The 13,003-nt window shown below is 46.2% G+C and overlaps 1 protein-coding gene across 2 annotated transcripts in view; it reads right to left on the bottom strand.

Annotated features, from left to right (window-relative positions):
- Positions 1-13,003, bottom strand: part of NECAB2 (N-terminal EF-hand calcium binding protein 2) — a 66,271-nt gene that overhangs the window by 14,372 nt on the left and 38,896 nt on the right. The window contains exons 3-4 of one of the 2 annotated variants that reach the window (XM_031058480.1): positions 7,822-7,847; positions 5,069-5,166 (exon numbers count right to left, since the gene is read on the bottom strand). In XM_031058480.1, the coding sequence (XP_030914340.1) occupies positions 5,069-5,149 (81 nt within the window). In that variant the 5' untranslated portion in view covers positions 5,150-5,166; positions 7,822-7,847. The remainder of the gene's footprint in view (positions 1-5,068; positions 5,167-7,821; positions 7,848-13,003) is intronic. The other variant, XM_031058479.1, reaches the window with a different exon arrangement.

Here is a 13,003-nt window from a genome sequence, read left to right as displayed (position 1 = left end):
TGCTGTAGAAATTGACACAGAAATTGTTTAGAAATGTATCATTCGAAACACATGGAGAGCTGACTCATCCTCTACCATTTCACTGACCCATGCACCATGATGACATCTCTAACTGCATCATAGGAGTGTTTCAGACCTGGCTGTGCTGCACCTCAGTGGCACCCCATGGCATTCAAACCCATACCAGAAGTCTTCAGCTGTTGCTCATTTAACCACCTTGAGGCAAGGCCAGAACATGAGGTTTGTGAGAAGCCTTGAGCAGCTCACATTTTCTGGGCTGGGCACAACTCAGAACTGCCAGCACTGTGCTGCTGTTCCGCCCTGCCATGTGTCCATCCCCTGACATGGCACAGCCCTGCCCCAGGAACCTAAAACCCTCGGTGAGAGCACCAACTCCATTCAGCAGAGCAGGAGAAAACCTGCTTAAGTTAAATGAAAGGCTGAGATAAAAGGTTAGCTGGAGGATGGGAGGAAAATGCTCTTTTTGAGGACTATTTCTAGTGACTATTTTATCTCAAGGTGTCATCATTCAAAAAAGAGCAATATCACTTTTGGCAAGCTTAAGTGTGGCAGGTAAGAATGCAAATAAGAGCACTCTATATTGCTGATCTGGGCTGTGCTGTAAAGCAAAAAATACCATCCCCCATTTTTAGCATCCAAGACTGCTGGCAGATGGTTCTTGCTCTGGGGCTGTAACTGAGCTGCTCAAAGCCGCCCAGTGCAGTTTGCAGTTTGCTGCTGGGGGCTGAAAACTGGGGGAGACCCATGGTCAGCCTGGCACCAGCAGCAGGGAGAGCACATCTGCTGCAGCACCTCCACGAGCCCCAGGAGCCCAGCATCTCCTGTTCACTGCAAATACATCTCAGAGGCAGAGACAAGAAGGGTGGATTGCTGCAGGAACATTTTAACTCACAAATAACATGCAAACCTATTCACCTGTATGTAGATACCCCTGGGCCTCCTACTGCTACTAGAGCAACAGCAGCTGGTATTGAAGGTCAGTGCACTCAGTTTTTTATGATTTACATATTCTCACATCTAAATAATGAATTTTAAGGGGAACATGCATTTGCAGCTGCTTTGGGTACAGTGCCAGTCCATAAGACACATGTGGTGTTTGGCACTCTGACAGGAGAAGGCTCTCAGGGGGTGTGTGCTGTGTCACCACCTGGTCATATTTCCTCTCCAGGTCCATTAAATGAGAGAACTGAGAGACTGTCAGTGAGCAAGCAAGGAGTAAAACACTGTCTTTCACATATCTTCACTCTCTCTCCAGGACCAAAGGTGATGCTGAACACCAAGCAGCAGCTGGTCCAGGGCCACTCTTGGATCCTCAGGGCTGCTCCATAAACCCTTCCTGCTGTACCCTACTCTTCCCTGCAGCCAGTCTCATTCTGGCATGTGTATGGGCAGTTGCAATTTCAGCTCCAATTTTGGGTAATTTTGCATTCCAAGCACTCTCCTTCCATCTGGGACAGGGCATGCACCAAGGTCAGTCACCAGTGCTTCCTGGACCTGTCTGCTGCCCAACAGGAGCATCCCCAGGAAAAAAATGATTTGACTTTAAATCTGAGCTGCTTCATCCTTGAAAATGTTCATCACTCAGTGTTTTTTTTTTATTCTTTGCAGCTTGCTTTTAAAGTTTGTCTCCCCACTTAAGGTCAGCCTTGCTGATGCTTCCATGGTCAGTCCTGCAAAATGCTTAATTGGCAGAAGCTGGAAGCAGGAGCAATCCCAGTGCAGCTGGCAGTGCAAGCTGGACCTGACAGGAACAAGGCTAATTGAGTCTCTCAGGCTCAAAAACCCACACAGTTTTTTTACCAAGCTAAGTCACATTTCCTGCGGTGTCTGGGTGAGAGTGAGCACCACCTCTGCCATGCCCAGGCACTTCCTCTGTCACCCCCAAAGCTGACAGGGGTGGTGGAAGCATTGGGTGGGCACTGTGCCCTAAGGCAGGGGACTCCCCTGGGCAGGGGCAGGGACAGCACCACCCTGGCTGTGCTCTCCCAGCTCCCACCACCCCTCACACCCCCTGACACGGGCACAATCCACCTCCTTCCCCGTCATGTTGGTTCTGGTCTTTGCTGACTGCACCTCACAACACTAAAAGAGAGTTATATAGGAACATGTCCTGCTGTCAGCTTTATTTAGAACTCCAAAGTTCATTTCCTTTCTCTCCAATTTAGCTTTGCATTTCCAATTGTCACCGGCAGTGATTTCAATGTGGCACGGACATCACTGTATTGGAAAATAATTACAATGACAGATTTTGTTTTGCTGTGTGAGACCTTTCACTACTGAATCTAATTACTGCTGATACTTTACGAGCTCCTCCAGCACAAGATAATTGCTGCTTTCTCTTTTTATAAAGCAAGAAATAATCAGTTGTCTTTTAAGGTGAGAAATATAAACAGCAATTAAACACCATGGTTCTCCATGCCCTCTTGTCAGCTGGCACCTCTCAGAAAGGCAACACAGAAAAACGTGAGGCTTCATTTATTGTTTGCCGCAAATTCATTGTTTGAAAAGGAGGGAATAGGAATGCTCCTGAATGGTCAATAGTTTTCTCCAGCTTAGGAAATGTGTATTTTATTATGGAGAAGCAGGAGCAGCTCACAAGCAAAGCAGTTTACTCACAACTCACAACGCTCAGCATCATCACCCAGCCCTTTGCAGGATCTGGCCACAAGAAAAGGTGTAGGAACAACAACAGGGGACACAAAACCACACTTGACTCTATGAAAACCCTGCTGCTTTGGTCACCTTTCACCTCCTCCTGTTTCTAAAATATCCATTACCTCTTTTAAACATCCTGCTACCCCACCAGCATGGGACCCTTGGTTACAGCATCACATGGAGAGAAGATGGAGCAGAAGGAAACCACCCCATCCCTGAAAGTGCCCAGGGCCAGGCTGGATGGGGCTTTGTGCTCCACTGGTCTAGTGGAAGGTGTCCCTGCCCATGGCAAAGTGGTGGAACTTCCTTCCAAAACAAATGTATCCTGTTTGAACACTGCAGACAGGTTTCTCTACCACCCACAACAGCTTCTTTTCTGCTGGGTTTTTTTTTCCCCTGCTTCTTTACATGAACAAAGTGCCTGCCTTTGAATAATTCATTGATGAGGTTTGTACCACTTTGTTCACAAAATCACAGTGGGGAACAGTGCTTTTCATTAAATACTTCTTTGCCAGCTCCTCTCTGTGATGAAGTCTTGCTCTGCTTGCTCTTTTGCCAAAAATCTGGCGGGCAGTGAAGAGCAGCACAGCCCAGGGGCTGATGAAATGAGGGGATGGGAGGATCTGGGGCAGCACCCCCTCACCTGGCTTGGGAGATGTCTGCATTTGAGACGAGGTGCTGTGATCCTTCAGTGTCACAGCAGGAAGGTGCCTCCAGTGCTCCAGATCTCCCTGTTCCTCTCCACAAAATCATGATGGTGGTGACCAGCTCAGGTTTAGGTAAATCACCTTGACCTGCTGCAATTAAGGCAAGTGAATCCTACCACAATTTGCTGAATTGAGGAGGGAGAAAGGTGTTCTTCTTATGAATAACCATCCTGCTTCTGCTGCAGATGTCTCATCCAAGGTAATACCCAAATGCTTAGATGCCTGCTTTATAAGCAGGGAATAGACCATCTTCCCCTTGCAAAGTATTAGGAAGAATTAGTCATATATATTCACATCACACTGGAAAAGCAGTGGTCGAAGGCATCACGAACAGCAAGCTGGAATGAATTACTAAGATCTCTATTAGCATGTTAACATTTATTTAAAATACATAGTTGGCAAACCTGACGGTCGTGAAAATTGCTAATAATGAATATAAATGAGACATGAACTGACACAGAAACTGAATCATAAAAAAATCATGTTCTCTTGATTTTTTTAACCCTTTCATAATGTGGATAAAAAAATCACTAACACTTCAGACAGATCAGTGCTTGACCAAAGACTTTTGCCTTTAATTTATGCTGGCAAGACATCAACATGTTAAATATGTGCCTTCACTTTCCATGCTGCCGTCCTCACAAAAATCAAAATGGATGAATTTTGATCAAGTAAGGAAATCAAGCTCTTTACTCAGCAGCAAGAAGGGAGAGAAATTTCCCATTTCCAATTCTAACTCTTGAAACTTCTTATCATTGCCACTTCTTTAATGTGGAGTAATTTGAGTTTCTCTTTTAGCTTCAAAGATAGATGGCAGGGAGATTTCCATGTGGATTGTTTGCAGGAGGGCTGTAGTTGGATTGGGAAGTGCTTACAACTGCTTGGAAAAACCTTCCTCCCTGGCTTGGCCCTCAATGTAATACCTTACTGCTCAGCAGTGAAGAGGAAAACTGCTTTTTATTCATTGTGGCACAAAACAACAATGCAAATGTGGTTGAAGGCAGAAGTGGGAGAAGGGATTGATTATCCTGAGGTAATAAATATCACTGATACAGCCCAGTTGCACTATTAAGTGGTGTGGAAGGACAGGAAAATAATTTCAAAGGAACTGAAGCTCTATAAACACTTCTCTCAGCCTGGTAAGACAAATGTGAGTGGTGCACCTCTCAGCAGGGATGGTTATATGGTGCATCAGCTCAGATTTTATAGGTATTCATAAATGAACTTCAATATGCTCCTTGATCAGTGTCACTGTCTATAATAGTCCAGTATCACTACCACATGATGGATTTTTTGCACATATAAGCCAGGTCATTATGTCTCAGTTGTGGTGCTTGCATGATTCCTCTGCAGACCCTCAAGCACACAGCCCTCCAGTTTCTAATATGGCAGCTTCACACATGGCAACTGTATTTGCAAAGCAGGTTGCCCTCCAAGGTGGAAGCTGGATTTCAAGGCAGCTCTATAATATGAAGTTTCCAAAAGCCCTCTCAGCAATGCTAACAACAACTCATGCATTCCAAATCCCACCTGAGAGACCCAGAGGCTCTGTTGTCTGCAGAGCAGGAGGACACAGCACTGCTGAAGAGGATGAGGACCTTTCAGATTTATGTGCTCTGTTAATGCAACCTTTACACCACTCACCCTGAGCCTGTGGAATGTGAGGTGCAGGAAGGAGCACTCACCCGTTTGGTGTAGTCCATGGCCTTCAGGATGGAGAGGTTCAGCATCTCCAGGGAGGCCAAGACATCCTCATAGTCTCCCATATGGTCAGCAAAATAGTCTGGGAAAACCAAGAGAAGCATGATGGGAACACATTAATGTAACTTGAGGCTACTTGGCACAGCAAGATCTATTATTGGTGGTAACATAAACCTGAGAGGATGGCTCCAGGGGTATTTTTATACTCTATGTCCTCAGCCAAAGTCACAATCTGTCCTGCAGGGATGGGAAGTGCTGTGATTCCCATGAAGTCTGGGACCATTGCAAAAAGGAGATGTAAGACCCAGTAGCTCCCATTGAAAATAACTCCTCAGGTTCTTTATTTCTATGCCTACATCTGCATTTGATTGTTTCTGGTCTCTCTCCCTCCCACTGCTGGCATGGAGAAAGGGGTCTCAGAAGAAATCCCCTTTCCATTCCCTTGACATTCTTTGCTACTCAAAGCATCCAAATACCTTCCAATTCACCCCAGTTTATATGAGCTGAGACTGGCCTTACATCTTTCCGTACATTCCTGTCACATTTACATCTCAGCCCACAATCACAGGTTGAACAAGCTTTTGAGAGTAAAATATGCCTTGAAAGGAAGAGACAGAGCTGCAAGCTGGGCCCAAAATCACGTGTTCTGCATAGAAGAGACACACATTCTCTGTGCCATCCTTGTCCTTTCCCTTTTCTGGTGACTGACACAGAGTACAGCAAAAAGCTGTTCCTTAAAAGCCACCAGTGCTGCTCCTCAGCCTAGGATGGGGAGTTTCACACTGAGGTGACATCTCTGTGAAGTGCAGCAAGACATAAACTTCAGGAAACAATCCCACTAATTAGGTTTTCTTGGCTTAATTAGAAGTGCCTATAGCTATTTACAGTCTGAGAACATATCCAAAGGGAAGCAGATTTTGGCAGAACCGGAATGTCACAGCATGACTGACAGCAGCTGTTCCACGACAAGTAAACAGCTCACTCTCATTGCAGTGGGCTTGTTTGGTTTTTCCTTCCTACTTGGGAAAGAAAAATTGAGCAGATCTGATAGGTAAAGACTTCTTCTAAGTCCTGAAATAAAAAGCTGGAGCCATCCATTTCAGGAGAAATGAGCTGTTGTGGGCACAGCCCTTGGGACTGACCAGGGAGCGCATGGGAGGAGAACAGAGCTGACTTTAACAAAGTATTCAGCTCTGCTGCTTTAGCATTATTTATTCATGTGAAGCTGCAGGGCTCAAGAAATAACTTTTAAGATGCTCTCAACATTTTATAACACACAACCCATTTCAAGAGCAATACCACAGCTCCCATTTAGACAAACTGGGGGTTTATGTTTAATACTTAGAGGAGAAGCAGGCAAATAAATCACAGGCAAGGGCAGGTATTCAGCAGATAACAGATCTAGGCAGGAGCTTCTGCTGATGGATCCTTTCTCTGGCTTCCCCTAGCTTTCCCAGGAGGTGATGGGTTTATCTCCCTTCTCTCCTGGCAGCTTCACCCCTGGGAAGAGGCAGTGAGATGGGATCACACTGGGTGACAGCCATGCAATTTCCTGATTTTATCAGAGTGATGGAGAAAGCTGTGAGGGGTTAAACAATGCCATTGTTACCCCAGAGCTGTGGGGGTTTGATTTCTTGGGTCAGCTGGCAGGGAGACTTAATGCAGTAAGACTGGAGGGATGGGAACAAGCCCTTCATATCCTCACCAAAACAAAAGGATTTTATGGAAGTCTTCACTTCTTGCCTACCAAAGCAAGGACAAGCAGGAATAACCAGTGGAAAGGGGAAATGTTGCTGCTTTTGCTGCCAGCTTGGATGCTGAAAATGGTGTGGGCAGGGGTTGAGTACACCAGGAGGAAACCCTGGACAATGTCCTGGTGCAGGCACACCCATGGACAGAGAAGCCTTTAAGGTATCAGGAACAGGGAGTAACTGCCTGGTGCTGGCACAGGCACCAGTAACCCCATCTCTGCCTGCACAACCCACTCCCAGCCAGGCTTCCAAAGGCTGGAGTTAGCTGCAGAGTGGTGAAGGTAAATGGTGAAGACCTGCTGAGGTGGCTTCATATGTTCTTCTGTATCCTGGCACAGGAGGGGGGGAGAGATGGATGAGCTCTCTGCAAGGCTACACATCTCTCTTTCCATCTCTCCCAAAAAGCTGGGGGGCAGGAAGCATTTCCCAATATCAAGCATCCACAGAAAATACACCTGAGGGAGCAGTTTGTGTAACCTCCTAATGAAGCAAAGCCCTTCAGAAATCCCAGCAGGAAACATTCCCTTTCTGGTCAAGGTGTGGGACAAAATATTATCACAGATTTTCTGTTCAGCCTTTCATTTTGGCAAGCTGTGGGAGGTACAGCAGAGGTAGCGCACCCCTCAGGCAGCCTGCTGGGAAACAGGAAGGCTGGCCTAGGGAGAAACATATTACAGGTCTTGCAGAGGGAGATGGGTTTATTGAACTTTAGAGGGAAGCTGGAAGCCACAACACCTCCAGAAATTAAACTCCAGCTTGTTATTGAACAGGGTCCATGTGCTTCACTTAGCTCTGACCCCATTTGTGTTGCACGAAAATGAAAAAAGTTCTGCCAATTTTCCTGTGGAACAAGGAGCAGAGCAGCAGCAGCAGGGCTGAGATCCCCCAGCTCCACAGCACTGCAGTCTCTGCTGGGGTTCATGCAACCTTTGAAGCCCCTCATGCACACAAAATTGCTGCTGCCCAAAGGGAGGGACTGCACTCACCACACAGCTCCTTGGTGTCCACATTGCTGCAAGAAGGGGAGAACAAGGCAGGGAGGAAGCAGGAAAAAAGAAAGAGAGAGAAAGAAAGACAACTTTAATGACAAGGACAGATGAAGGCTGCAGTTAGAATTCCCACAGGCTTAACTCCAATAACATCACCCACCCCCTCAGCATCCCCCAGCCACCAGTGGGGACAGCCTGTGGAGAAGAGCAGGGTTGGTTCACTCAGGGCATCTTCAGCATCTGTGCAGCTGGAACAGGTTCACAAGTTATTTTGGATGTTCCCTGAGAGGGAAATGGGTGCTTGTACATCCCCCCTGAGGAGGGGCCTTTGCCCAGGGGGGACCCAGCACACCTGGCACATCAGCTCCTCTGACTTCCATACAAACATCCAGCCTGGCAACACCCCGGTGAGACACTCACACAGGAATGTGCTTGTTCCCATTTACTCAGAATAAAAATTAGCAAAATATACTTTTCTCAATGGACCAATTCTCCTAATTCTGCCCCTACAAAGCATCTCTTGCCTGGGACTGCCTCCAGACAAAATGGCACAATTACTTCTTAACACAGGAACATTTCGTTTACATAACAACATCTCAACAGACAAGCTGCTTGGGAAATAAAGATTGCTGCTTATCTCTTCGTGCCTCCTATTCCCACACAATCATTAGTGCCATTCAAGGACTGGAACGACCCCTTAATAGAATTATGTCTTATCCATCCATTTATATCCTGGGAAGTTATTTCTTTACCTAAACTCATCCCTGCTCTGTCTAACCTGCCAGCATAAGTGGATTGGGGCTTTCCCTGCCAGCATCCTCCTGCAGCCCTGCCCTGACACCCAGATCAAGGCAAGCACAAATGCCTGGAGCCCAGGAGGTGCTGCCGGAGCCTGTCTCCTGCTGAGGAAGGAGGTGCTGCTGAAGCACAGCCCCTTTGGGAAGTGCTGCCTGCCATGGTGAGAAGATGTCACCTCTTGTCTCAGCCCCTCATGGTCAGGACACTCCTGCAGGGCTGGTGGCACAAGCTGCAGCTGCCCCTCTCTGCAAAATGAGCTCCTGCACTAATTTATCTTCATCTCTCGGAGACTTATCTTCCTCAAACCCTGGAATTACTTCCTTGAATCCTACAAAACCCCCTGGGGAGCTGTAGGCTCAGCTTCCCTGGTGTCTCATGGGCAGATCACTGAACCCACAGACCCAGAGCACTGTGCACCAGAGCCACTCCTGATCCCAGGGGCTCTGGCACGGCTCAGCACTTTGCAGCAGGTGATTCCAACACAGAGCTGCAGCAGCAGAGGAGTTCAGGGGAGCCCCCAGCAGATGCATTTCCAGCCCTGGCACAGCCCCAGGACCCTGGCTGGTTGCTCCCCAGAGCTCTCTCCAGTACACAGCCTGGGAAGTCAAATGTTGCTTGCAGACACACGAAAAGTAGTTTTGACAGCAGCATGACCCACAAAGTGTTTCAATCATATTTTCCAGAAGACAATAATTGTTTATAAACACCTACTGGCGTGGTTATGGGTTTGCAGCTAGGGCATGTTACTGAGAAAAAAAAAATCTGTTATTGTATTCCATGTGATTCTGCATTGTAATAATTGATCTGCTGCTGCCAAAATTGGTCTTTTATTTCCTCACATCTTGCCATTTTATGATTTAACTTAATTGTACTTGAATGTTAACGCAGCTGAGAAGTTGCTTTTAATTTTAAGCCATCTTGCCTTCAGAATAAGGCTAATGAAAGAAATTACTGAAGTCACAAGCTGACTTAATAAAAAAATATGATAATGTTCAGATGAAAAACTGTAAGGAGAAATCAATGGGTACTTGAGCAGGCTGTTTCCATCCCCCAGGAGTCTGCCTGCTGGGAACATTGCTGACACAGAGCCACGTCCCCACCACTCTTACAGGGGGGTTCTGGCCCAGCTTGGGAGCTGCACAGCAAAAGCCACGTGCCATACCCAGCCACAAAACAATTTACAGGCTGATCTGGTGCTTTAATACTGTACTAACTAAGCCCCACCTGGGTTATGCCAGTAGGGATTTTTACTCTTCAAATATTCAGGATCTGGGGTTCAGGGCTGGTGAGATGGGAGCTGGCAGCTCCTGATGAGCTCCCTTGTCATCCCTAACCCTCCATCCCAGAGCTTCCCTTCAGAGGACATTTTTGGAGCAATCAGGTATCACAAATCCCTTCAGAAGAAAAACATTTACGTGAGCATTAGTTACCATTTTTTTTTTTCAGATGCCAAATATTTAACACTCCTGTGCACAACAATAAGCTAAAAAGAAAAATCGTGACAAGTTGTTCTCATGTTTTCATGAAAATAATTTAAAAAGTCTTTCAAGTAGCAGAACACTTGGCTGTGAATTAGCTTTCGATTTTTATTACATTAATATGACTAATTCAAGAGCTTATTGAAGCCATAACCCAACTAACTAAGCAGAATATAATGAAGTTTAAGTAGAAATGAAGGAATAATTAAAGATTTCTGTGTCATACAATTTTTTCTGCATAGTAGAGCCCACATATATCTGATCATGTTCCAAAACAAAAGTCTTTCTTTCAAAGGAGAAAAAAAATCAAGAAAATCCAAGTATTTTTGAAAATCCAGATCTCTTCTCTGTTCTCCAGCCAATGAGGCTGCAGCATGGAGCAGCACAACCCTGCATCTCCAGCCTTGCTGGGGCTGTGCACCCTTTGAGGTGACTTTCCAAGGCAAAGATGTACTTTGGAGATCCTCCATCTGCATTTGGCACATAATTGCTCCAACAGAAGTAGAAGGCAAACACAAGAGCTCAGACTTCAACCCAGATCTCCTTCTGAAAAGGCAGAGCCCAAGCCATGAACTACTGTGGCCACATAAAAGGACAATTTATTGCCACAACTCCCCCCCTTTTAAAGACACTGGGATCATTTGGCCAGATAAACATGTTGGCAACAGGGAAATAGCTTTCTCTCCTGCTTCACATCCAACTATTTCAAAGAAAAAGAAAAGACCTCTAAGTGTGATACTCCTCCTGTGTGTGTGGGAGTTTAAAGAGCAAAGGAGGAGTTTAAAGAGCAATGCCCATGCTGTGAGAGCATCCCCTCAGTGGGCTTAATTAAGTGAACTTGTCCAGAGGGTGATTACTGATGCATGGCTTGTGTGAGCAAGAGGCTGCCCAGAGTAATGGCTGTGCCTCCTGCATGCTCCAGAAAGAAAAACAGTTCTCCCCACAAAGCCCCACCCAGCATTAAATTGTGTTTTGATGAGCACCTGAGCTAATGAGGATCCCTGGGAAGTCACATCTCTCTTGCCGTGTCCCTGACTGGGGATTGTCCATGGCCAGGCTTTCATCAGAGCTCTCCTGCACTGACCCTGCTGCTTTTCCATCAGTTCATGAGCTTTTGTATTTCTGTGAATGCCCTTCTTGAAACACGCTGCCACCCTTGAGACTTTATCCCAGGAAGAAGGCACCATCAGACAGAAGGACCTCCTGCATCAGGGTGTCCAAGAACCCAGGGGTTATGGCACCAGGCTGAGCATCCCAGCAGCCAGACCTCTGGGTGGGTGATGGTGCCATGCAACCTCCAGCTCTTGGGTCAGAACCTCCAGCTCATTGGTCCAGATCAACCTAACACTTCCTTAGAGCAAATCAATGTTTTCCACCAGGAAAAAAATACTATTTCTGGAAATTCCCTGTGATGATGATTTGCATTAGCTGTTAATAAGCCAGCCCAGTGGAGCACAGCACAGGAAGGAGCACCCAGAGAACATCCCATGGCAGAGTCAGGGATGTCCTGGTCCAGGGCTGTGCTGACCTGCAGAAGTTCCTTGCAGCAAACCCAGCCAGCACTCTGCAATCCAGCCTCTCTCCTTCCCAGCATCTCCCTGCCTCCCTCAGGCAAGGCTGATGGCCTCTGACTTGCTGTCCTTAACATATTTTTCCAGACTTCAACTGAAGAGAGGAGAGGAAAAGTTATCTCAGAATGAAAAAGATAATGTGGAGGAGAGGAGCATGAAATTTCCTTCCTGGGTTTCAGCTCAGCCAGAGGAAAGGTGTCCCAGGCACTCCCAAAGGGCAGTACAATCAAAAACATAACAGGGATTCAGAAGTTGCAGATACATCAAAGTCTCATCCTCGCGTTTCTCATGCAAATGTCTGCCTGGATGTGCTGCTCAGTGTCCCATCAGCTTCAGCTGAAGATAATAACCCTTTTCCTTGGGCAGATGAAAGGTTTGCATCAGCAGCCACATGGCTTAGTCACTTCACCAGCACAGAAAATGGAAGGGCTTTTTTTCCTGAAATCACGTTCTACTTTTATTTCCATCTTTTATTCACAGCTTTGGGTTTGCTACAAGGCTTCAAACGAGCACGGAAACAAATTATCCTCTAGCATTAACCACCTGCAGAACTCATTTTCATTTAGGAAAGACTAAAAAACAACAAGTGCAGCTGGAATGTATTATTATATCTGATGATAAGGCTTCCAGCCCCATCAGCAGCAGCAGCACTGTGTTATCTCAACACCTCAGAAGTGGCAAATATGCATCCAGATGCCTACTAAGGGGTCACAGATGGTCACTTCTGATCATTAGTTTCTGAGCTCAATGAAATATGTTTTACACAAACCCCAGAGTGAGAGAAATTATTCCAGGCAGAGCAAGAGAAATACCAAATACTGGATGCCAGTCAGGAGCTGAATAATTCTAAAGAATTAAATAACTTTCCAAGCCCATTATTTTATCTTCTGAATCCTGGTAAATCCTTCTTAAGGCCTATCCAAATACCTCTCTTATACCCACCTGATTGCTGAAGAAAAAAACCCAGGCCACTTTTATGGTACTACTTATAAAAGGACTTCCAAAATCTGGTGTGCCACATGCAAAGAAACAGCAGAAACCATATGCCAAGGCTGTCCAGAACCAGGGGGGCATCCAGCCACCTGCAGCTTCAAATGACACAGGCAGAGAAGGATTCAGAACATAAATCAGGTTTGGGCTTCATTTCTTTAGCTGTGGCAAGCTGGCAATCAGGGTTCTGTGCCCACCTGGCTTTACTTTAAGGGACGGTCTTCATCTGCTGCCGAATGTTTCTTGCATGAGATAAATGTTTGATGTGCTTCACAGGAATAATTCTAAGGTGCACACACTGGTGCAGGCACAATTGCCCTGCTCCCTATCCAGTACAACAAT

Source organism: Geospiza fortis, unplaced genomic scaffold (genome assembly GCF_000277835.1).
Source record: "Geospiza fortis unplaced genomic scaffold, GeoFor_1.0 scaffold97, whole genome shotgun sequence".
In the NCBI taxonomy this organism is placed as follows: domain Eukaryota; kingdom Metazoa; phylum Chordata; class Aves; order Passeriformes; family Thraupidae; genus Geospiza; species Geospiza fortis.
Note: the sequence above shows the minus strand (reverse complement) of the source record. Positions and strands in the feature narration are given on the sequence as shown.